Genomic DNA, 26026 nt, shown 5'->3' on the forward strand with positions numbered 1-26026 from the left:
TGATTGTATGTGTACGTGCACGTGGTGTTGGGATTCTTGAGTTGTTGGAAAAAACACATGGATTCCAGCTTTTCCTGTCCATCACTACCTACTTGTCCACAAATAAAGTGGAATTGGGCTGACTTAGGAGCCTAGCACCGCTTATCAGACCCGTTAGTAATCATTTAAAGTTGGGCACGTTCTAGTGTTTTGGAAGGCACACAGAAATCCGCTTTGCCCTTTTAAAGCAATAAATACTGTGTCAGCCACTAAATGTCAAAAAAGGCCTATGAAGATGTTGTTCCCTACAGTGCGGTTGTGTCTCCCGGGTGCCGGCCAGCCAGCTCTCTGCTGTCCGGCTAGACTCAGGTGGAGCTTCTGCTGTCAGCCCACACCTGCCAGGGATGGTTCAAGGTGCATCTGGGTGGCCTGCCCAGAAAGGCTGCCTGTTAGAAGCCTGTGCTCGTGCCAAGACCTAAACTGGCTTTGTGTTAGATGTGCAGTCCACACCTTGTCTTCTTCAAGTTACAGCCTTGTGCAGTCCTCCTTCCGTGGAAATGCCCCCTTGCCTGTGGACAGAATTGCCATGAGCTGGAGTTGTCTACTTAGGTCAGAAGAACGCGTGGTCTTAAGCTTCGAGTTTGTTGCCTGGTCTATGCTATTTAAAACCAGCATCATAGGGGCGCCTGGGTGGCTCAGATGGTTAAGTGTCCGACTTCGGCTCAGGTCACGATCTCACGGTCCGTGAGTTCGAGCCCCGCGTCGGGCTCTGGGCTGACGGCTCAGAGCCTGGAGCCTGCTTCCGATTCTGTGTCTCCCTCTCTCTCTCCTTCCCCCCGTTCATGCTCTGTCTCTGTCTCAAAAATAAATAAACGTTAAAAAAAAAAAAAAAGCATCATAAACGAAAAAGTGAGCTGGATTACAGGATGGAGGCTGCAAACCACCAACTTGTAAAAAACTTCTGACCTGTGCTTTGAACCAAAGTGTCGTCTACCTCGCTCAAGGCAGAAGCTCAGGTTACTCTGTGTGTGTTTTGCTCCTGCAAACATGGCTCCTTGTCGATTTCTCATGGTTTGTTGCTTCGTAGGGTATATTTACAGTTTTGACAGGGCCCGATAAAGAATAACTCCATTTCAAGAGTGCTGTTAGGAGTGGCTGAATTGTTTGTTAGACTATATTCTTCTGAAATGGTGAGAAGCCACTGCCCCAAACCCCACATGCTTCCTTGGGTTGCTGCACCACGGCAGTCCTTTCTGGGTGATTCTGTGGACCTCCCCCATGATCCCACACCGAAGGGGAAATGCCTGGCTCACCAGGGCTCTGGCCTCCTGGACTATGTTCCAGAGCTGTGGTCAGCACATGTTCAGGTTTGGTCTTTAACTTTTAGGAGTAGTGTCTGTGCCTTTTTCCTCCTCCTGTTTATGAACCTTTGAAAAATAGCACATACGTTATTACGGATGAGATTATAGATGAATTATAATTGCAGATTATATAATTAGAGAATCTTAGCCATAATTATAGATGAGTTATAGACGAGAAGTAGTTTGATGGACAGAGCTACGTTTGAGAGACAGACTTAGCCATCACCTCAGAGCAGAAAGAGGGCAGGTCTCACCTACAGCTTTCCACCGTAGGGACAGGGCTTGCTACCGCTGGAGGAGACCGGGGTTTATGCTCGGTGGGCAGTAGGGCTGGGAGTAGGTAAGATGAGTGAGGCCTTAGCCTGAAGTTGAGAATGTAAGGGGTGCCAAGAAACCTTCAGTGAACAAGATAAATAATATTTTTGTATTAAAAAAAATTTTTTTTACATTGACTTATTTTTGAGAGACAGAGACAGAACACAAGTAGGGGAGGGGCAGAGAGAGGAGGAGACACAGAATCTGAAGCAGGTTCCAGGCTCTGAGCTGTCAGCACAGAGCCTGACATGGGGCTCGAACCCACAGACCGTGAGATCATGACCTGAGCCGAAGTCGGACGCCCAACCGACTGAGCCACCCAGGCGCCCTAAGATAAATAATATTTAACATGTTATTATCAACAATCAGAATTGATGTAAAAAAAAACCCATACTGAGCAAAATATAAAAAATACCTTAGAGATAAGATTGGTATTCCTGACTTTGCCCTTTGCCTCAGGCTCCAGTATGGCTGCAATGCGCAGGCTTACTGATCCCGTCTTCAATGTAGTGCCTGAGGCGAATGCCACTCAACTCACCCTTGTCCTTGACCCATCACTTCTTCCCAGATTTACAGAATCCCTTAATCACTTTATTTCTTCTGGGCCGAGGGAGTAAAAAAGAACAGGGGCAGAAACATTACACTGACTGAACTCCCTCCACCTGGAAGGAACAGACTCAAGTGGATTTAGAAGAAACATTCTCCAGGACTGTAAAAATTTCCAATTTGCTCTGGACGGGAGTATTCACTCTGAGAGGAAAGTACAGAAGCAGGCATTCAGAGGTAAGGAAAGTGTATCTCCAGTTAGAGTAAGTTTTACAGTTGGATGTGGTAGCTTTGCTCTGCCAGTCCACTCATTGTATTTATCACCTCGACTAGACAGGCATTCTTAAAGCTCTCTGCGACATGTTGGTTGATCCAGGCGTGGTCCATGGACTAAGAGCTTCTGCAGCACCAAGGAGATGGAGACAAACCCAGACCTACTGAATCGGTCTGCAGTTTTCCCCCAAATGCCCAGTCGCATGTACAGTCCAGCCCTCTTGTGGCACTTCCATAGCCTTCATTTTTGAAATCCGTTAGGCCAACACTAGCTTCCCTCCTGTTGAAGTGGCTTCATGGGAAATCATGATGCTCTTGAGAAACTATTAAGTATGCTTGTTCTTGGCTCTGGGGGGTAAGATGTGCTTTACAACACTCTGCTGGAGGACGTCGAGTTTGTCAAAAGGTAGGTTGCAGGAGCTAATTTAAGCATTTTAGCTAGAACTGTGAAAAACAGGAATAGAGTGAGGGTTAGGGGTAAAGCCTTTAGCACCTTGAATGGTTTCAGCAGAAGGTAGAGATTCGTGACTACGTCAGTAACACGTGCTGATGATTTTTTGTTCAACTTCTTTACACTTTAGAACAAGATTGATAGCTCAGATATTAGACATATGTCTTCTTTTTTGTTTTAAAATAAGTGGAAGACCAGGTAATATTTTGGGTTTTGAAGCATAGAGAGCTTTAGTGGTATGATTTATGAGTTCATAAAAACTTGAAGAAGCACTGACAAGATTCTGCGATTTGAAAGGTGTAAATTATAATTGTTCGTATTAAAATCTTAAAACTGGCACACCATATGTAGACATAAATAAGGAGTAAAATTAAAGTTCTTTGTGGATATAAAGTAATGAAACTAGTTTTCACAGGTATGTGGGTTCTGGAAATACTTTATAATTGCCAGATGAGGTAGCAAATTTATCTGTATTAATAGTTCAAATTACTGGGTTGGACATGACAGGTAACACGAAGATGTAGAAGATACCTGATGTATAAGCGCCTGCTGAGTTCATAGTTGAGTCAGGAAGTAAGGCACACCACTACTCAATAACCTGGTAGTAATATTCTAGAAAGCACTTTGACCAAGGCATGTAGTTTATGTCCTAGAGGTGGTTTCCTCCCTTGTAAAATGAGGACATTTGAGTTAGATCTTACAGGTGCCCTCTAGTATTGGGGCTCCTGGGTGGCTCAGTGGGTTAAGTATCTGACTCTGAATTTCAGCTCAGGTCATGATTTCATGGTTTGTGAGATCGAGCCCTGCATCAGGCTCCATGCTGACAGCACGGAGCCTGCTTGGGATTCCCTTTCTCTCTCTTTATCTCTCTCTCTCTCCATAAATAAACTTTAAAAAAAATGCCCTCTAGAATTAACATAAGGATAGCAAATTCATTTATAACATAAGGACTTAATATGATACAACTTTTTAGGTGTATCTATTCACTGTAATAAATACGGGAATTTCTGCTTTTGGAGAATAAACAATCATCCTTAAGCTACAGTTTAGAAGGTAATCTCATTTTTTCCAAAACTATTGAAATACCTCAAATCTTACACAACTAGTTCTTTTCACTGACCATTTCTTTTGGTACCTATTAGTTGTTAACCTTACAAATGATTAGAAAGATGTGTATTTTGGTAACTTTTCAAGAGGAGCTAGCCTTTGATATTCTCAAATCTTAACAAGTAGGGAATTTGTTTGCTCTCATTTAAGATGTTCTGTGAAAAAGATGTCATCATGGCACTCTTAAAAAGGAAACTTGCTCATTCTACTTTGTTCTGGTAGATCAGACTGCTGAAAGACAACTTGAGAAATGAACTCTTTGAGAATCATTGATTCCAACATTGTTGCCTTTTTTTAAACTTTTGATTTTGCTTTAATAAAAGGTATTGTCCAAACAGTAACTTTGAAGGTGTCACAAATGACATTGCAATTATAGAAATGCAAAGACATTACTTCCTGGGTCAGGTCAAATCTCAGCATCCTGTCCAAGAACACGAGTACAGCATGTGATAGAAATTTAGGTACTGCTCTTCCAGTGGGAGAGGGATAATACTGGCCACCAGACAAAGAGGCTGACTTTTAACTTGTTTGACAAAATTCCTGAGGGAGTTCTGGTCACCCGTTTCCTGACCATGGCTGTATATTCGTCATGATGACTTGAAGCTGTTGTTGCCTTTTTTAGTTTTTAGAAAACTTTCATATTAGCACGAGCAGGGAAGGGAGGCAGAGAGAATGAGAGACAATCTTAAGCAGGCTCTGTGCTGAGCATGGAGTCCTATGCGGGGCTCGATCCCATGCTGCTACAATCATGACCTGAGCTGAAATGAGGAATCGGACTCATAATGGACTGAGCCACCCAGTGCTCCACAGCTGTCATTTTTGGTAGTGAATGTTGATCTTCCAACTCCCCCTGGAACTGATCATCTAAACTTGAGAATTTTTAGTATCTGAATCATTATACCATGAATTTTTTTTAGTCTTAGCTACAAAGGTAGAAAACACTTCTGTAAATTTATTTCCTATTAAAACTCTCCAGGAGTATTTCTTCTTAGTGCATTTTTCTGTGACTTTTTCTTTAAAGCTTTGCTTACCAAGTATGGAATTTGTATTTTGTGAATTAAAAAAAAAAAAGGTAGACCTAATTATACTAAGCAGTCATGTGAAAGTTGGGATGGTTGATGGGTTCTTCACTTTTTCATTACTCTTAGTAAACTACTGACTTGTCAGTCTAAAACATTTAAACTTGAGTGGAATTCCACAACAATTAAAAATGTTTTTATATTATAATGACCTGCAAAAAATACTTGAGAAAAATGCTGAATAAAATGCATAAACTTTAAAACTCAAGTCTTATATATATATAATACAGACATATTAACATTTATAAAGAATTACCCCCCCCCTTTCACCTAACAATTTGGCAGACTATATCAAAAGCCATAAAAAAAAATCCTAATCTTTGGCTCAGTAATGCTTTTATTTCTAGGAAATTTTTCCAAAGGAAATAATCACAGGTAATCAATGATTATAAAAATGTTTAGTGTTACTTATAAAGGAGAAAAACTAGAAACAACCTAAATATAGATTGTCTGTATCTTATTATACGTGTTCTATTATTCATTTGCTTTAAAAATAACTAGAAATGCCTTGACTTTATTCCATTTTAATCAGGGTTTTGTTTTTAAATCATTTTTAAAACGTACATTGGAAGAAGGAACTCAGGAAGTAAAACTCCTTAATTAAATCTAATGACTGTGTTTATATAGACAAATGACTTCTGTGATTTATGTTAAAAGCTTCTGTTTACAGTGTTCATATTTGTTTATACCAGAATCTCTTAAATACTGACCTTTATGAAAACAGACAGATGTAACATGTTTACTGATTTTTGACTTTCCACTCCACACACATAAGTCTAAAAAATGAATAAATATGCTTCTTGATTTAAATGTGTAGCTTGAACATGTTTTATACCCCAGGATTAAAAAAAATTGTGCCTCAGCAAAGCTTTTATTAAGGTGCTAGTCAAAACAACTATCACTTCAGTGATTTCTTTATTGACTTAAGAACTATAGTGGGAGAATAATAAGTAATTTATATTTTCCATCAGTGTAAAAACTCATACAGGCCTTATTTTAGGATTCAGAATCTTTTTTTTGAACGAGTGTGTGTGTGTATGCACCTGTGCGCACACATGCCCAGTGCTTGTATGTGCACACGTGCGTGCTATTGAGAGAAACATTGCAGCCTTTCTTCTCCACCCGCCCTCCCCCCACCCCCCAGTAATGGCTGATTTCAGGATGCATGGCCAGAAACAGAGCACTGTTCACGAAGATACTGATCCTTTCACTTGTGCCATGGTTCCTGTTCTCCTGGTTGTATTTAGGTCACTGAAGTGTGATTACAGAGAGAGGATTACAAAATAGAAAAATGAGATCTCTTAATTGACAAATTTACAGGTTACAGAATGCCATTGTCCCCCCTCATGTATAATTTACATCTTTAGGACAGAGCCATGACATCTGATTGACATTTAACCAGGATTAGAAACTCAATTCAGTTGAAAAGTATATCTTGTGTGACTTATTTGAAGTCCTCCCTTGAGCATTTGGGCCTTTTTTAAGCACTTCAGTTTGACCAAAAGCATAATCAAGTTTTAGTTATTTGCAAGCATAATCAAATTTTAGTTATTTGCAAAAATCCTTAGATTTGAAAGCTTTAATGGGTTGTTTTTAATGATTTTTTTTTTTTTTTTTTTTTTTTTTTAGTGTGCGACTGAGTAGTTGTCAGTGTGTTTATGGTATTCCTCGGTCATCACCATAATCTTTAGAACATTTTCATGACTCTCAAAAGAAACACCGCCCCAGTCAGCAGTCTCTGCTCATTCCCTTCCCTCTTACCCTTTCTCAGCTCTGGAGAATCACTGATCTACTTTGTCTCTATAGATTGGCCTATTCTGGACGTTTCATGTAAAGACAACACATAATGAGTAATCTTCAGTGACTGGCTTTTTCCACTTAGTATAATATTTTTAAGCTGTAACGCTGTATGTATTCATGTTGTAGATGTATCTATGCTCCATTTTCTTCTGTTGCTCATTGTTTATTCTGTTGTATGGGTATATAGCTTTTTAAAATTTATTTACCAGTTAATGGACATAGGCTTCCACTTGGCTATTATGACTAATGCTTTTATTAATCATGTACATTTGCACAAATGTTTGTGTAGACATATGTTTTCATTTCTCTTTAGTAGATACTTAAGAGTAGAATTGCTGTGTTATACAGTTTACCATTTTTAGGGACTTCTAAGAGTGTACCACTTTATTAAGAGCCAACAGTGTTTTTTCACCTTTGAAATATGTTGAGATACGGAATGAAAGCAAGGAAAAGAGAAATGCCAATGCCCTAAATCCTCATTGATCTTTAGCTTATTTGCTGTGTTTGCCAGGTCTGTCTGGTAATCATTCTCCACACAAACACTAAGGGGCCTTCTGAAACTGAAAAGGGCATTATTACTGATGATGTTGGGGCAGCAGGAATGAGTTGGAACCGTCCTCAGCAAATTAGGACCAATGGTTAACCAACAAGGAAAGGCTATTAGGTTTTGCTTCCTTCCCTCTTCTGAGAAATAAGAACCAATGGGAATAGGGAGGAGGCATCTGAGAAGTGAAGTCAGTCACAGGGGAAATTTTAGCACTGTCTCTGTCTTCTGCCCTAGTCTCAAATAAAAAAGCATCTTTGAAAAGATGTGAAACTTGAGCTACTTTACCCTTATCTGCAGGTTGAGGTTCCAAAGGTAAGAATAAAGTGGTTGAAACGAATGGAGTGGTGGCTTGTTAATTTTTCTAATACTTTCCTGAACTGATCACTTTATTTCTTCCAGGGAACAACACATCATTACAACCTGAAAGCATCTTAGAAGCTTTCAACTGTGCTAAAAAAACCTAGGAGATAGACAATTTTTCCTTTCCTTTCATTTGAAAGGATTGAAAGAAGAAAGAAGATGGCAGAGGCTTAAAGTTGATATTCAGGATGAATGATGATAATTCAGATGAGAAGACAGAAGATGAACGGCTATCCTTACTTCTCAGTGGTAAAAATGGAAATACCTGTGCATACAACCAAAACTCCCCACATACACAAAACTCCTCAGCCGATAGTGTGAGTTGGAACTCCGTGAACCCGGATGACATGGTGGTTGATTATGAAACCAGCTCTGCCGTGGACATTGATGAAAACAATACTTTAACTCCTCAGTGTGTAGAAGTGCTTCATCACCAAAAGTCGTCAAGTGAGTTGATTAGGAGGGAGGTGTTAGACACCCACAAAGCCTCCACACGTCAGTCTTGTGTGCACGTTGTGAATACAGAGGAGCCAAAGTACCTGTCTAACCATTGTCATTCCCTGGAATCATTACGGGACCAGAGTGCTGAGACATCGCTGCCTTTTGTGTGGAAACCCAACGATGATGATTTGAACTGTCCACATTGTCTTACTGCCTTGGAGCCAAACCAGACATTTGACATGACAGTGGATGATGTTGACTGCACCTTCGTAACACGTCACGCCATTGGGAAGAGTCAGTCTTTGCATACGACTGGAAATCTGCAGCCGACCGGCATGAGGAGTGGAAACCCATCTTTATCCTGTTGTACATCTCCCTGTTCTGATAAGGTACATGTGAGAGAATTGAGTTATGATCAAGACAGCTTTGAAAACCCTCAAGCCACAGCAGCAGAGGCCCAAGATACAACGTACATAGCATTTCCTAATGTAATGCAAACTGGTATTGTTGTTCCAGATCTTGGCATTCAGTGTCAGTATTCCACAGGACAGATCACCAGTGACTACACAGATGGGTCACAGCAAGGATTAGTTGGAGAAAAAGAGATACAAGCTCCAACACCAGTTTCTGAGGGCATGGATGTTCCCAATGGGGCTGTATTACAAGAGTTCTTTTGTTTATCGAAAGATGAACCAAATAGTGAGACACATTCACAGGCCTCATATGGGCAAAAGGAAATGGGCCAAAATCTCAGAGAAACAGTGTCCAATTGTCTTAAAGATGATGAATGCCCTTTACTGGTGCCAGCTTTTGATAAAAGTGAAGCCCAAGTACTGAACCCAGAACATGAAGTCACGGTGGCTGGAGATGCACACAATGCCTCTCATGAAAAGGATTTGGAAACCCAAAATCGTACCGTAGAATTGATACTGACTAGCCCACTGGGACAGAAGATGGCTTCGTCAGTTGAACTGAGTTGGGATGCAAATGATACGGTCATTAACACAAATAATACGGTTTGCATGTCAACACCAGTCCTAGAACCCCCAAATACAACCTTTTCTATTTCACCTATTGAAGTGGCAGAGAAATGTAGTAAAGTGGAGAAGAGTCATCAAGAACTTAGAAATGTACCGAGCTTGAAGGGGGCACCTGTGAACACGTGTAAACCTAATCTAGGAAAATTGACAACTAAAATGAATACTCCAATAGGCAGCAAAGTTAGAAAAACCGAAATTATAAGTTACCCAAGACCAAACTTCAAGAATGTCAAAGCAAAAGTTATGTCTAGACCAGTGTTGCAGCCCAAAGACCCTGCTACATCAAAGGTCACACCCAGATCTCAGCTAACCATTGCCTCATCACCCTTATCCGTGTCTTCCTCAAGACAGTTGACAGCTTTGAGCAAAACACCAAGGTCTGACTTGAGTGCAGATACAAAAGCAGAAATCCTAATTAACAAGACACACAAGCAGCAATTTAATAAACTCATTACTAGCCAGGCTGTGCATGTTACAACTCATTCTAAAAATGCTTCACACAAGGTTCCAAGAACAACATCTGCCATGAAATCGAATCAGGAAGATGTTGACAAAGCAAGTTCTAATTCAGCATATGAGACTGGGTCCGTGGCTACCTTCTTTCAGAAGATGAAAGGCATACTCCCTGTTAAAATGGAAAGCACAGAATGCTTGGAAATAACATACACTTCTGACATCGATGGGATTAGCCCTGAAAAGAAGGGTGAAAAAGAAAATGGGCCACCTATGGAAAAACAAGAGCTAAAAAAGGAAATTATGAATGAGACCTTTGAATATGGTTCTCTGTTTTTGGTAAGTCAGATTTTTGCCTACTTCAGAGAAGGGTTGGAGGGAGCAGAGTATGCATTGACAATTGGTCTTCACAAATAGTCAATAATATTGCCAAACTAGGTGTGCAAGTTTGCTTTCAGGTTAATATTTTATTCAGTAGTTGTTTGTCATCTTAGTTATATACTTCAGAGTGTTAATTGGCTACAAGATAGGGAAAGTGCATATGGGGAAAAAATCGTCAAGTACAGTATTTTGTATTGAGTGGCAATGTTCCTTTTAATGAGGGGAAAGAGAAAGCTTCTTTTATATTTTGGTGTAATTAGTTATTGGAAGTTAAATATCTGATTATATTTCATATCTCGGGGAAAAAAAAGAGATTTGTTTATGAACTTTAAAATGTGTTGGGCCACATTTAAGAAATGGCTGGGGAGAGCCGGTAAACAGTCTCAACATAAAAATAACTCCTGGTCTCTTGTGGAGGAAGCTGCCCCGGGAAGGGGAGTCGTCGCCTGTGAACCCAGTGGTGGGGGGGGGGGGGGGTGGGGTCGGGATTCTGCCTCTGATCAGCTAATGTGATCTGAAAGGATTGGACTAGGCGATGTCTGAGGTCTCTTGCAGCCCTAACCTGATGATTCCTGGTACATTAAGATAAACCCCTTTTATTCACGTACAGTGAAAAAGCAGTCTGTTGTCTGTAGCACCTGTCACATATTTGATGTGTGTGTAGGGGGGCGGAGGAGACAGGATAGTCTCCTTCAAACAAAAAATTCACAGGTGGATCAAAGATGATTTTTCTTTAAACATACCTGTATCTTTGTCAGTAACATGAAGAAACTAGTTTTCTGAGTTTTAAGAACATTTGTCGGGCCATTCTTGGACGTTGTGTACTCGTCCTCAGTCCTGTTTTTCGCAGAAGGGACTTACATGTATTTTTGGCCCCATGTCGACCTTTCTTGGGCTCCGGCCCCCCGGGCTAGGAATGGAGCGGGGTGCCAGGTAGGAAGGCAGATGTGAGGCATCTGTGTTCTGTGTGGAGGGCTCAGGTTGGAGAGGAACGAAGCTCGTAAGGTGTAGGGAAGTGTTCAAGGTCTGTTTCAGAAGTGTTTTCAGGGTGCATAGGGAATTGTTAGGTCCTTTTAGGAAGTAAGTTAGGAAAGACCAGATATTCTTGAGCTACATCAGTTTAGGGATGTTTTGGATTTTGTGACTTTTGGGGAAGAATGGTACACCTTAACGATGTCTAAATTAATGCGATTGTCTGTTTTAAAACTCCGATATTTAAGTTCTTTTCAAGTCAAACGTAGGAAACTTGTTTTATGTCATTTGTATTTTGATATTTTGCCAAATCAAACTATAACCTCTGGTAATTCTAATCAACGTTCTTAGTTTGGTGTTTATAGCTATACATAAAAAAACAATACATTTATTCCTCCTTGATTTATGGGAGGCTTTCATTACGTATCTACACCCAACTGAAAGTCTCTTTAAAAAACATTTGGCTTGACTATAAATTGGTTGTCTGATTGTGAAATTAAAAGCTTTTCTGTGTGCACTGAGTAAATCTTAGGCTTTCGTTCTGCACATGGGAAGCAGAAAGCTGTTTTTCAGGTTCATGATGTGATATTGAAGTAAGGTGTTAGAAACGTCAGGTTGACATGGATCCTGGCACATCTTGGGGAAGAAGCACTTTTTATTTCTGGAAAAAACCCAGCCAACCTCATTCTTTACCCATGTCTTAAATGCAGTTCCCTCCTAATAGCACTGTTTTGCCTTGTACATGTTTGCATGTATCATGGGGAAGGGACAGGCCACAGGCCCTGTTCTTATTGTAGAGAACCGAATGAGTGACCACTTGCTTCATGTTGACTCAAACTGCCATGTTTCTTGGTCACTTAAACAGGATCCAAAGGTTGTAAATCTTCCCTTGGTCTATGAGGGGACAGTGCTGGAAGGGTGTTAGTTTTCAGTGTGCTCTGGGGGTCTTGGGCTAAATTAGGCCTTGAGTTTACCAAATTCTTAGGTTGTCTACAGTCTCATAGCTGTTGAGTCAGTGTCTATCTGAAACTTCAGAAACATTCTTGTTTGGAAAAAGGAATTTGATTTTAATTTGGTACTGTTTGCATGTAGCTACCCATTACAAAGGTTATGTATTGGTGATTGTGTGTTAGATAAAGGAGGTGGTGAATTACTTGAAAGGAATTGGTATTTTTTTTTGATAGCTCCTCTGAACCGCTTTGCTCAGGTTTTGTATATTATTATTCTGTCATTAAATTTTCCCAGTAATATATACATCATCATTCACTCTTTCCAGTAACAATGGGCCAGTTGTCAGGCACATTTAAAGGCTTCAGAGACATTATTTAAAACATACAGAGCTGGTGAGAACTAAAATCTAGATTCAGATTCAGGGCTCATGACTGGAATCCTGACCCTTTCTGCTTCATACACCACAAGGTTTCAAAATTTGGCAGAATATAGGCTAGCAAGGCAGAATAAATTTGATGTAACCAGCTTACAAAAGTGAATCTTTAACAACAGTGTGGTTTACTTTTTAAAAGGTTTTCTCTGGGGGATTATCTTAACCAGCTTCATGTAGAAGTAGATGTTTGTAGTTTGTGGACATTGACCTGCTCTTGGGGGCCGATTTTATGTAATGTTCTTAGGATATTACCCTATTGGTTTTTTTAGTCAACCCTGTGATACTTTAATTTTTTAATTTTAATTCCAGTATACTTAACACACAATGTTAGTTTCAGTTGTACAGTATAGTGGTTCAACAATTCTGTACATTACTCGGTGCTCATTGTGATAAGTTTACTCTTCATTCCCTTCACCCATTCCCTTACTCACCTCCCCTCTGGTAACCACCAATTCTCTGTAGTTAAGAATCTGTTTTTTGGTTTATCTCTGTTTTCCCTTTGCTCATTTGTTTTGTTTCTTTCTTCTTCTTCCTCTTTTTTTTTTTTTTTTGTGTGTGTGTGTGTGTGTGTTTATTTTTGAGAGAGAGAGAGAGAGAGAGAGTGCAAGTGGAGGAGGGACAGAGAGACAGGGGAGAGAGAATCCCACAGTAGGCTCTGTGTTAGCAGCCTCCAGAGCCCCACAGAGCCTGCCATGGGGCTCCATCTCAGGAACCCTGAGATAATGACCTGAGCCAAAATCAAGAGTTGGACGCTTAACCACCTGAGCCACCCAGGCACCTTGGCACCTCTGTTTTGTTTCTTAAATTCCACATATGAGTAAACTCATATAGTATTTGTCTTTCTCTTATTGACTTATTTCACTTAGCATTATACTCTCTAGTCTATTCATGTTGTTGCAAATGGCAAGATCTCATTTTGTTTATGGTTGAATACTATTCCATTGTGTATACACAAGTGTAAACACACACACACATCACATTTTCTTTATCCATTCATCTATTGATGGACACTTGGGATACTTCCTTAATTTGGTTATTGTATTATTGTAGATAGTGCTGCCATAAACATAAAGGTGTGTGTGTCTCTTTGAATTAGTGTTCTTGTACTTTTTGGGTAAATACCCAGTAGTGCGATTACTGGATTGCAGGGTAGTTCCATTTTCAACTTCTTTGAGGAATCTCCATTGTGTTTTCCACAGTGGCTGCGCCAGTTTGGGTTCCCACCAGCAGTGTACAAGGGTTCCTTTTTCTTCGCATTCACACCAACACTTGTTACTTCTTGTGTTGTTGATTTTAGCCATTCTGACAGATGTTAGATAATATCTTAATGTGGTTTTGATTTGCATTACCCTGATGATAGGTGATATTTTCATGTATCTGCTGGCCATCTGGGTGTCTGTTTTGTGTCTGTTCATGTGTTCTGCCCATTTTTGAATTGGATTATTTGTTTTTTTGGTGTTGAGTTGTATAATTTCTTCATATATTTTGCATACTAACCCTTTATTAGGTATGTTATTTGCAAATGTCTTCTTTCATTCCTTATGTTGCCTTTTAGTTTTGTGATTGTTTCCTTTGCTGTGCAGAAGCTTTTTGTTTTGATGTAGACCCAGTGGTTTATTTTTGTTTTTATCTTCCTTGCCTTAAGAGACATATCTAGAAAAATGTTGCTAACTGCTGATGTCAGAGATATTTCTGCCTGTGCTCTCTTCTGGGATTTTTATGGTTTCAGGTATCACATCTAGGTCTTTAATTCATTCTGAATATATTTTTGTGTATGGCGAAAGAAAGTGGTCTAGTTTTGTGCTTGCATAGGCTGTCCAGTTTTCCCAATGCCATTTATTGAAGAGATTGTCTTTTCTCATTGTATATTCATTCCTTCTTTGTTGAAGTTTATTGACCATATAATTGTGGGTTTATTTTGGAGCTGTCTATTGTGTTCTGTTCTCTGTGTGTCTGTTTTGGTGCCAGTAACATACTATTTTGGTGACTAATAGCTTTGTAATATAACTTGAAGTCTGGAATTATAATACCTCCAGTTTTGTTTTTTTGTTTCACAGTCGCTTTTGGTATTTGGGGTCTTTTGTGGTTCCATACAAATATTACAATTCTTTTGTTCTAGTTCTGTAAAAAAATGCTCTTAGTATTTTGATAGAGATTTCATTAAATGTGTAGATTGCTTTGGGCAGTATAGACATTTTAGTATTTTTTCTTATCTATGAGCATGGAAATGTCTTTCCCTTTCTTTGTGTCTTCTTCAATTTCTTTCATCAGTGTTTTCAGATAGAGGTCTTTCCCCTCTTGGGTTAGGTTTAATGCTAGATAGATTATTATCTTTGGTGCAATTGTAGATGGGGTTCTTTCCTTAATTTCTATTTCTTCTGCTTCATTATTAGTGTATTGAAATGAAACAGACTTCATAGGGTGCCTGTATGGCTCAGTCGATTAAGCAGCTGACTCTTGATTTCAGCTCAGGTCATGATTTCATGGTTTGTGTGATCTATCTCCTCCTCTCTGTTCCTTGCTTGCGCTCTCTCAGAATAAATAAACTTAAAAAAAAAAAGTAATCGATTTCTGTACATTTTTTTTTGTATCTTGCAACTTTACTGAATTCATTTATCAGTTCTAGTAGTTTTTGATGGGGTCTTTAGAGTTTTCTGTATATAGTGTCATATCATCTGCATATAGTGAAAGTTTTACTTCTTCCTTACCAGTTTGGATACCTTTTATTTCTTGTCTGATTGTTTTCACTAGGACTTCCAGTACTGTGTTGAATAAAACTGGTAAGGGTGGACATCCTTGTCTTGTTCCTCACCTTAGGCAAAAAGCTCTGTTTTTCCCCATTGAGTATGATGTTAGCTGTGGGTTTTTTATATATGCCCTTTATTATGTTGACAGTGTTGCCTCCAAACCTACTTTGCGGAGGGTTTTTTTTTTTTTAATTGTAAATGGCTATTGTACTTTGTCAGATGCTTTTTCTGCCTCTATTGAAATGGCTTGGTTTTTATCCTATTTCTTATTTTTTTCCCTTTCTCTTCTTGATGTGATGTATCATGTTGATTTGTGAATATCGAATCCCCCTTGAATCCCACCAATAAGCCCCACTTGATCTTGGTGATTAATTTTTAGTGTATTATTGGATTTGGCTTGTCAGTATTTTGTTGAGGATTTTTGCATCTATATTCATCAGAGATATTGGCCTGTTGTTCTCTTTTTTTGGAGTGTCTTTATCTGGTTTTGGTGTTGGGGTAATGCTGGCCTCACAGACTGAATTTAGAAGTTTTCATTCCTCTATTTTTGGAATGGTTTGAGAAGAATAGGTATTAACTCTTCCTTAAATGTTTCATAGAATTCACTTTTGAAGCCATCTGGTCCTGGACTTTGTTTGTTGGGAGTTTTTTGATTACTGATTCAATTTCATTGTGTGTCATTGGTCTTTTCAAATTTTCTATTTGCTCCTGCCTCAGTTTTGGTAGGTTTTATGTTTCTAGAAATTTATCCATCTCATCTAGGTTGTCCAAATTATTGGCAGGTAGTTTTTTATAATATTCTCTTATAGTTGTTGGTATTTCTGTGGTGTTGGTTCTTATTTCTCCTCTTTCCTTGGTAATTTTGTTTATTTGACTCTTCTTTTGTGATGAGTCTGGCTAGAGGTTTATCAGTTTTGTTGATCTTTTTAAAGAAACAGCTCCTGGTTTCATTGATGTATGTTTGTTGTTTCTGTTGTTTTTGTTGTTCTTTCTGTATCTTTCATTTATGCTCTAATCTTTATTTCTTTACTTTTGCTGTTTTGGGTTTTGTCATTCTTTTTCTAGCTCTTATAGATACAAGGTTAGGTTGTTAGCTTGCAATTTTTCTTCATTAGGGGCCTGTATTGCTATAAACCTCCCTCTTAGAACAGCTTTTGTTGCATCTCAAAGATTTTGGGCCATTGTAGGTTTTCATTTTCATTTGTTTCCATTTAATTTTTTAATTTCTTCTTTGATTTCTTGGTTGACCCATTCATTGTTTAATAGCGTGTGTTTTAACCTCCATGCATTTGTGCTCATTGCAGATTTTTTCTTGGGATTTTGAGTGTCAGAGCATTGTGGTCAGACAAGATGCATGATATGACTTTGATCTTTTTGAATTTGTTGAGACTTGTTTTGTGGGCTAATGTGATCTATTTTGGAGTGCATTAGAAAGTTTGTGTATTCTGCTGTTTCAGGATAGAATGTTCTGAATATATCTGTTAAATCCTTCTGTTCCACCATGTCATTCAAAACCATTGTTTCCTTGTTGATTTTCTGTTTGGATGATCTGTCATGTAAGTGGTGTGTTAAAGTCCTCCACCATTACTTGTTTTAGTATCAGTTAGTTCCTTTGTTACTGTTTTATGAATTTGGGTGTTCATGTTGGGTGCATAAATATTTATAATTGTTACATCTTCTTGTTGGATTGTCCCCTGTATTATCACTTCTTTGTTATTGTGTTTTAAAATCTATTTTTTTCCAATGAAATACACTACTCTCCTTCTTGATCTCTTGTTAATCTTTGTTTTAAGTCTGTTTTGTCCAATGAAAAATGCTATGCTGGCTTTCATTTGACAGCTATTTGCATAGTAAAGGTTTCTCTGTCCCCTCAATTTCAATCTGCATGTAACTTTAGGTATGAAATGAGTCTTTTGTAGACAGCACATGGATGGATATTGTTTTTGTAATCTATTCTGTACCCCATGGCTTTGGGTTGGAGAGTTTAGTCCAGTTACATTCCAATTACATTCAAAGTAATTATTGATAGGTGTGTATTTATTGCTATTTTGTTACTTGTTTTGTGGTTTTTGTAGTTTTCTCTGATCTTTCTCTTGCTCTCTTTCACAATTTGATGGTTTTGTTGGATTAAAAAAAAATTTTTTTAATGTTTATTTGTTTTTGAGAGACAGAGCATGAGTTGGGGAGGGGCAGAGAGAGAGGGAGACACAGAACCTGAAGCAGACTCCCGGCTCTGAGCTGTCAGCCGAGAGCCCAATGTGGGGCTTGAGCTCAGAAGCCATGAGATCATGACCTGAGCTAAAGTTGTATGTTTAACTGACTGAGCTGCCCATGTGCCCTGATTTGACAGTTTTCTTGAGTGAGATACTTAGATTCATTTCTCTTTTTTTCTTTGCATATCTGATCATTGTTGTTGTTGTTTTCTTTTTTTTTTTGGTTAACATTAAGTTTTTTGTGTAACATCTGCATATAGTAGCCTATATGAAGTTGATGGTCGCTTAACTTTGAACCCATTCTTTACTCTTTGCACCAACCCCCCAGCACATGTTAGTTATATGGTATCATATTTTACATTGTTTCATTTTGTGAATTCCTTGTTTGTTTTTTACAGAAACACTCACTTGTACTTATTTTATGTTTTATCCTTTTCCCAGTCTCATTTATGATCTTTCTTTTCCATGCAAATAGTCCCCTTTAGTATTTCTCATAAAGGCTGGTTTAGTGGTCATGAACTTGTTTAGTTTTTGTCTGAGAAATTCTTTATCTCTCCTTCTATTCTGAATGATAGCTTTGCTGGGTAGAGCATTCTTGACTGCATATTTTGCCCTTTTAGCACTTTGAATGCTACTCTCTTCTGGCCTGCCAAGTTTTTGCTGAAATATCCACTGATACCCTCATGGGATTTCTCTGCTCTGGTATGTATTGTATTTTATCTCATTGCTTTCAACATTCTTTATCACTACTCTTTTCCATTTTAATTCCTATGTGTCTTGGTATGGACTTCCTTGGGTTGATTTTTCATTTATTTTTTATTTTATTTTTATTTATTTTTTTTTGTGGGGATCTCTGTGCCTCCTAGATCTGGTTATCTGTTTCCTTCCCCAGAATAAGGAAGTTTGCATCTATTATTTCTTCAAATAAATTTTCTTCCCCCTTTTCTCTCTCTTCTGGAATCCTTATATTGTGAATATTATTACACTTGTTGGAGTCACTGAGTACCCTAAGTCTATTGTCAGTTTGCATAATTCTTTTTTCTCTCACTAGTTCAGCTTGATTACTTTCCATCACTCTGTCTTCCAGGTTGTTGATTCATTCCTCTGCTTCCTCTAGCCTGCTAGTTATTCCACAAGTTTGTTTTTAATTGCAATTATTGTATTCTTCATCTTTGATGGGTTTTTTTCTCTGTGTTAAGGGTCTCCCTGATGCCTTCCATTGTTTTCTCAAGTACAGGGAGTATCTTTATGATCATTACTTTAAATTTTCTATCAGGCATATTACTTACCTCTGTTTCACTTAGGTCTCTCTTCTTCTGTCCTATTCTTTCATGTGGGACATATTCCTCTGTTTCCTCATTTCACCTAACTCTGTGTTTGTTTCTCTGTGTTAAGAAAGTCGGCTATGTCTATTGCTCTTGAAAGTAGTGGGCAGGGCCCACACTTTTAACAAGGTGGTGTAGATCCTCTTTACAGGAGACTCACCACTGCCTCCAAGACTGTGCCAGCCTGAGTTTCTACTGCACATGCATTAGGGACAGGGTGCCACAAGCTGTTCCCACAGGTCCCCTTCCACCGGGGTTGCGTAGCCGCTACGGAGACCAGCGGCTGGCTGAGGCAGTTCTGGGAAGCATGACGATGGGATCTTGGTGTCACAAGCTGTGGACGCCAGTCTTTCTCCACAGGGGACACTTAGTCACTTTGGAGACTGAGGCAGGCCTGGGTTGCTCCATGAAGCGCCTCTGGGTGGGGGTGTAGTTTTAACAAGGCACATACATCCTCCTAGGGAAGTCAGAGATGCAATGGTGGCAGGGTTTCCCTGGGTCTTCTGGGGCGGGAAATCCACAGCATCAGGACTGAGGCAAGCCCAGCAGGAGGGGGCAGAGCACGGTGTAAGCAAGTAAGGTAGTGAGTGCTGGCTGTTTCCTGCAGTTGGCCATGTGATTATTTTGGGGATGGGGGAGGGAAAAGCTACCTGCCAGCTCCTTTGTTCCTTGAAAAGTCCCTCAGGGAACTCTGAGATTAGTAAGGAACTTTCCCTCCTGTGTACCCCAGGCATTTTTGAAATTGCTGCTTCTAAGCCCTATGTCCTTGGGCTTTTTGTTGTGTTATCTCTTTAAGGTTAAGGGCTCAGCTTCCTATTGCCCTCTAGGCTCTCCCTCAGCACCTCTCCCTCAGCACCGAGCCTGCTGATTTTTAAAGTTCTAGGCTTTAAATCCTGCTAGTTTTAAGAAGTGGGAAATTCTGACCTTTTGATTTCCAAAGCCAAATGCATATGGGATTAATTTTCCCCATGCAGGCGGCTTCCTCGTGTGATAGTCTACTTCTTGCCCCTCTCCTTGCGTATAGCTCTCTCCCTCCCGAATCCAGATCATTGGTGTTTAGCTCTCTGCTGGTCCTACACTCTATAATGTGACCTCTTCTCCACATTTGGTTGTGAAGTTTGTTGTGCTAGTCTTGGGGTCATTTTCTGGGTTATTTGCACTGAAAATATGAGTGTTATCTAGTAGTAGTCTTTTTTTTAAATTTAATTCATTTTTTAAATTTACATCAAAGTTAATATATAGTGCAACAATGATTTCAGGAGTAGATGAATGCCCCTTACCCATTTAGCCCATCCCCCCTGCCACAACCCCTCTAGTAACCCTCTGTTCTCCATATTTAAGAGTCTCTTATGTTTTGTTCCCCTCCCTGTTTTTATATTATTTTTGCTTCCCTTCCCTAGTGTTCATCTGTTCTGTGTCTTAAAGTCCTCATATGAGTGAGGTCATAGGATATTTGTCTTTCTCTGACTAATTTCACTTGGCATAATACCCTCTAGTTCTGTCTATGTAGTTGCGAATGGTAAGATTTCATCCTTTTTGATTGCTGAGTAATACTCCGTTTTGTGTGTGTGTGTGTGTGTGTGTGTGTGTGTGTGTGTGTGTGTGTGTATATATATACACACACACATATATGTGTGTGTATATATATGTGTATATATATGTGTGTGTGTGTATATATGTGTGTGTGTGTGTATATATATATATGTGTGTATATATACACACACACACACACACACACACACACACACACCACATCTTCTTTTTCCATTCATCCATCGATGGACATTTGGGCTCTTTCCATACTTTGGCTATTGTTGATAGTGCTGCTATAAACATTGGGGTGCATGTGTCCCTTTGAAACAGAATACCTGTATCCCTTGGATAAATACCTAATAGTGCAGTTGCTGGGTTGTAGGGTAGTTCTATTTTTAATTTTTTGAGGAACCTCCATCCTGTTTTCCAGAGTGGCTGCACCAGTTTGCATTCCCACGAGCAGTGCAAAAGAGACCCCCTTTCTCCACATTCTTGCCAACATCTGTTGTTGCCTGAGTTGTTAATGTTAGCTGTTCTGACAGGTGTGAGGTGGTATCTCATTGTGGTTTTGATTTGTATTTCCCGGATGATGAGTGAAGTTGAACATTTTTTCATGTGTTGGTTGGCCATCTGGATGTCTTTTTTGGAGAAGTGTCTATTCATGTCTTTTGCCCATTTCTTCACTGGATTATTTGGTTTTTTTTAGGTGTTGAGTTTGGTAAGTTCCTTATAGCTTTTGGATACTAAACCTTTATCTGATTTGTCATTTGCAAATATCTTCTCCCATTCCATTGGTTGCCCTTTAGTTTCACTGATTGTTTCCTTTGCTGTGCAGAAGTTTTTTATTTTGATGAGGCCCAATAGTTCATTTTTGCTTTTGTTTCCTTTGCCTCCGGAGCTGTGTTGAGTAAGAAGTTGCTGCACCTAAGATCAAAAGAGTTTTTTGCCTGCTTTCTCCTCGAGGATTTTGATGGCTTCCTGTCTTACCTTTAGGTCTTTCATCCATTTTGAGTTTATTTTTGTGTATAGTGTAAGAAAGTGGTCCAGGTTCATTTTTCTGCATGCTACTGCCCAGTTTTCCCAGCACTACTTGCTGAAGAGACTTTATTCCATTGGATATTCTTTCCTGCTTCATCAAAGATTAGTTGGCCATACATTTGTGGGTACATTTCTGGGTTCTCTATTCTGTTGCATTGATCTGAGTGTCTGTTCTTGTGCCAGTACCATACTGTCTGGATGATTACAGCTTTGTAATACAGCTTGAAGTCCATCTAGTAATATTCTTGGGACAACATGACTTTAGGCTCCTGCTCCGCATCTTCCCTGGAAGTCTTGCCCAATTAAACTTTGGATTCACCCAGTGTATGATTTCAACTGTAGGTAGCATGGGGCTTTACATATCTGTATTGGAAATTAATCTACTTATGACTTACTTACGCAAGGAAAGAAAGGCACGAGTGGGGAAAACACAGCATAGATGTTAGAAGTATGGATCTTAGAGTTAGATACACTTTCAGATTAGCTCCATCATTCATTGGCAGAATGACATTGGGCCAATTACCTAGTCTCTATGAGGCTCAGTTTTTGTAATGTAAAGGGAGAATACAAAATATAACTTACGGTGTTGGAATTTTTCCTTGAATGAAGCTCAGAGTGTCACCTCCTGTATGTAGAATGGGAATATTTATTGGTTGCCTACTGTATACTATGTATGATGGTGATTGTTGGGATATAGGAAAGAAAGCTGCACCTCTGGCCAAACCTAGTGTCTGGTATGGTGGGTGATATTAGAAGATAAAGGGGACTAAAAGGAGTTGTTAAATACTTGTTGGGAGTATGTATCAGCTGCTATGCTGCTTGGGGTGGTGGCCTTGAAGAGGGTTGTCAAGGAAGGCTTCTAAGGGAGCTAGTTTAGTCGCTATGAATCGGAAAAGTATTCTGGGTGGAGGAAATAACACATACAAAGAGGAAGAAACACAAAAAGATATTTAGGGGATTCCAGGTAGTGAGTGTGATGGGAGGTGGGGGTGCAGAAATGTGAACAGTAAGGAATAAGCTGATGAAGCCACCAGGGGTTGCCAGATCCAGAAAGGCTCAGTGTGCCTTGCTGTTAAGAGTTGACTTTATCTGGAAGACAGAGGTGAGCTACCTAACCCAGTTTGGCCTTTGAGGAGATTGCCTTAGCAGTGGAGTGGAACACAAATTGGAAGCTGGTGAGACCAGAAATCCTAAGGATGTGCTTTCAGTAATCCTGGGAAGAAATGATTCAGGCCTTTGCTAAGATGGATGGGAAAGGGAAAGAAGGCTATTGAGAGTTGAAGAAGTAAACAAGGAAGCACCTAGAAATAGCTTTCATTGTTTATGTTGGGCTCCTGGGTATGTTGTGATGACTATGGAAAGAAGTAAGTTTTGAGATGGTTGGGTGAAACTAGTTTAATGTTAGAAACTGCTTCGTATTCTTCTGTAAAATGTAAACATTTGTTACCTTTTATGATAAAGGTAACAACTTCTAGGATTATGAAGATTAAAGGGGTTGAAACATGGATTTTGAGCTTAAAGTATTATTCTGTAGGGGCTATATGTTGATCCATAAAAATGACAATGATATGATTACTGTTGGCATTGCTAGGTAGAGGTGCCTGAAGTGTGCTAAGTGGGTAGGTAAAGAAAGAAGCTAAATACAGGAGAAAGGCAGGAGAGTGCTGGCTAGGACATATGGACTTCACATACAACAGGGTGTAGGTGCTGGTTGAAACAGTGGACAAGGTCACTTAAGGAGAGCATATGGCAAGGAAAGAACAGGGTCAAGTCTGGGACCCTCGGGACAACTAGCATTGAAAGGTGTACAGAAGAACAGGATCCGGAGGAGGAATAACCAGACAGGTAGAAGGAAAACCAAGAGAGTGTTCTGTTAGAGAAACTGAAGAAAGATGGCGTCCTCAGCATCAGATGCTATTGAAAGGCCTCAGGGAACAGACTGAGAGCTGCAGCTTGACTTCAGCTTGTGGCCCTGGGCATCTTGGGAAGAGTTCCGCTGTTGGGCATAAAAGATCATAATGGATTTAAGAGCAAAGTATGAAGAGGTTTAATTCCTTCATTCTAAAAATGAAAATTAAATAGCCCTGTGGCGTATCTGCTTAGAAAGAAATTGTCGTTTTGACATAGTGCCACGGGAAATGGTATGAGGAAGGTATAATCTGGACTAAAGTCTTAACTATTTTTTCACAGGGTTCTGCTTCAAAAACTGCAGTCACCTCAGGTAGGAATATTTCCAAGCCTGACTCCTCCAATTTGAGGAAAACACCTGGTTCAAAAGCCAAAGTGGGGCCTTCTGTTTCCTGTTTGAGGCGGAATAGTGACAGTAGAAATCTCAATTCTGACCGGGCCTTATCTCCTCAGAGGATCAGGCGTGTGTCCAGTTCTGGTAAGAATACAATAAATCAGTTGTGCCTTACAGCAGTTTACAGATAATTTAAATGTAAAATTAGGCATGTCAGAAAGCAGAAAGACAGGTTTTGGTTATAACACCAACACATTCTGTCACCAAAACATTGAGCCTTTAGTGGACCAGGGAAGGTAGAAAAAGAACTCATAGACACAGCTCTTCTCTTTGAGCAGTGTAAGGGCTAGTTGGAGAAAGATAGAGGTGTGTAAGCCATCTTCTAAGTTATTCAGAGGAATCGTAAATATACAATTGGGTGCTTGTTATATAATTTCAGAATTAGAAAAATTTTTAAATAAATGATTAAGTGTTTAATAGTACTTACGTGTTACACACTAAACTGATGGTTGGCCCTCACCATACGAAAAGAGATGAGTTTTTTCTTGAATTTTACTGAAAGATGTATTAAAATTTTTCAGAGATAGGAGAGTGACTAAAAAGTTAAAACTTTTCTGAGATGAACTTTTATGTTGGTTTTTATTTTAGAAGTAGTAGCGTTTAAAAAATTTTTTTTATTTATCTTTGAGAGAGACAGAGCACCAGTAGAGGAGGGGCAGAGAGAGGGAAACACAGAATCTGAGGCAGGCTTCAGGCTCTGAGCTGCCAGCACAGAGCCCGACGCACGGCTCGAACTCATGAACAGTGAGATCATGACCTGAGCTGAAGTCAGATGCTCAACCGACTGAGCTACCCAGGCGCCCCAGAAGTAGTAGATTTAAAGTCATGATAGGTTTATGAAATTTGAGTGCTGTAAGAGTAGCTGTTAAGTGTCTTACTAAAAATTTGGCTGATGGTAGAGATTTCTCTGGGTTACAGTTCCGAATAGGAAATGGAAAAGTCAGCCTATTTCATAGAGACTAAGACAGAAGCACTGCTAGCCATTCCAGTTGACTGAGAACACTGCAGGGAACACCCTTTATTTTAACAGGTCCAACCTGGAGCAAATTAAAGGCATGTCCAAAGGATTTAGAAGTAAGTTCCTGTATAAAAATAGTGTCTACTGTTGAATGGTCTGGGGAGGAGGGGTGGGTGGACAAAGTACCTCTAGAGTGATGTGTCAACACGTGTGAGAACATTTTGCAGAAACTAACAAAACTAAACACAACACGGGATCTCTTTCCTTCTTGACACCTTGGTAGTTTTAGGTTTTATTTTCCAATCCTATCGTGAAGCCTCTTGTGTGAGAAGTGTATAATGAGCCTAAGTGTCTTAAGGATGATTTATTTAGATTCAGGCCTAGCCTCAAGGTCTTGAGGTTCTGAGGACCAAACTCAGGAAGAAGTATGGATGGAGAAAAGAGAGATCTGAAGCACGTTTTCATTCCCAGCCCTAGAGGAGCTGAGCGGGAAGAAAAAATTCACTTGAAGTCTTCTTCACTGGGGAGAGAAACAGAAGAGGAGCAATGATCCTGATTGGGGATGTTGCCACACTTGGGGAGGTGAGGCATAAGTGAGATCAAAGCTTTAGTTCTTACCGGTGATGCCAGATAAGGGTCATGGGAGTTGGCAGATGCTGGGGAGCTCCCTTGTCGTCTGGATGTTAGGAGAACTTGTGGCTCCGTGGCACTAGAGAGCCATGGGCACTGGCAGCATGGCCTGTAGTTATGGGCCCTGTGTTCTCCTACTGCTCTGGCACCAGTGAGCTGCCCAAGCGAGTCGTGTACCCACCCTGGACTTCAGCTTTGCATTGCAAAATGTGAGGGTTTCAGAATGTGAGGCCCTGTCATCTTTGACAGTCCTTGCCTTTCCAGGGGCAGTTTGGAGCTCCCCTAGCTCTCTGAGCAGCGGCGGCTCCTAGTATGATTATCTGGACCACATGATGCTCACAACCCAGAAAACCAGAAGTGCACATACTTGTAAGAGAGTAGGCCAAGGCCCAGGATAAACAGTAGTCTCCAGCTATTTGTGGTTTCACCTTCAGTGATTTCAGTTAGCAGTAGTCAACCGCAGTTCACAAGTAGGTATTGTTAGAATGCCAATAGGAGCCTGACCCCAAATCATAATGCCTGCGTCATTCGTCCCACTACATCCCATCCGGTAGGCATTTTATCTTCTCACATGATCACAGGAAGAAGAGTGAAGATATTTTGAGAGAGAGCACATTCACATAACTTTTATCATAGTATATTGTTATAATTGTTTTATTATTAATCTCTTTCTGCACCTCATTTGTAATTTAAACTTTATCATAGGTATGTACATAGAGGAAGAAACCAGTATACGTTGGGTTTGGGTCTGTCCATAGTTATAGGCGTCCACTGGAGGTCTTGAAACACCC

The 26026-nt window shown here is 39.8% G+C and overlaps 1 protein-coding gene across 6 annotated transcripts in view; it reads left to right on the plus strand.

Annotated features, from left to right (window-relative positions):
• MTUS1 (microtubule associated scaffold protein 1) overlaps window positions 1–26026 on the plus strand; it is a 173234-nt gene that overhangs the window by 46715 nt on the left and 100493 nt on the right. For all 6 annotated transcript variants that reach the window (XM_045055280.1, XM_003984620.6, XM_045055281.1 and 3 more), the window contains exons 2-3: window positions 7858–10091; window positions 23536–23731. In XM_045055280.1, coding sequence (XP_044911215.1) covers window positions 8007–10091; window positions 23536–23731 — 2281 coding nt within the window. In that variant the 5' untranslated portion in view covers window positions 7858–8006. The remainder of the gene's footprint in view (window positions 1–7857; window positions 10092–23535; window positions 23732–26026) is intronic.

This window comes from Felis catus, chromosome B1 (genome assembly GCF_018350175.1).
Source record: "Felis catus isolate Fca126 chromosome B1, F.catus_Fca126_mat1.0, whole genome shotgun sequence".
Taxonomy (NCBI): domain Eukaryota; kingdom Metazoa; phylum Chordata; class Mammalia; order Carnivora; family Felidae; genus Felis; species Felis catus.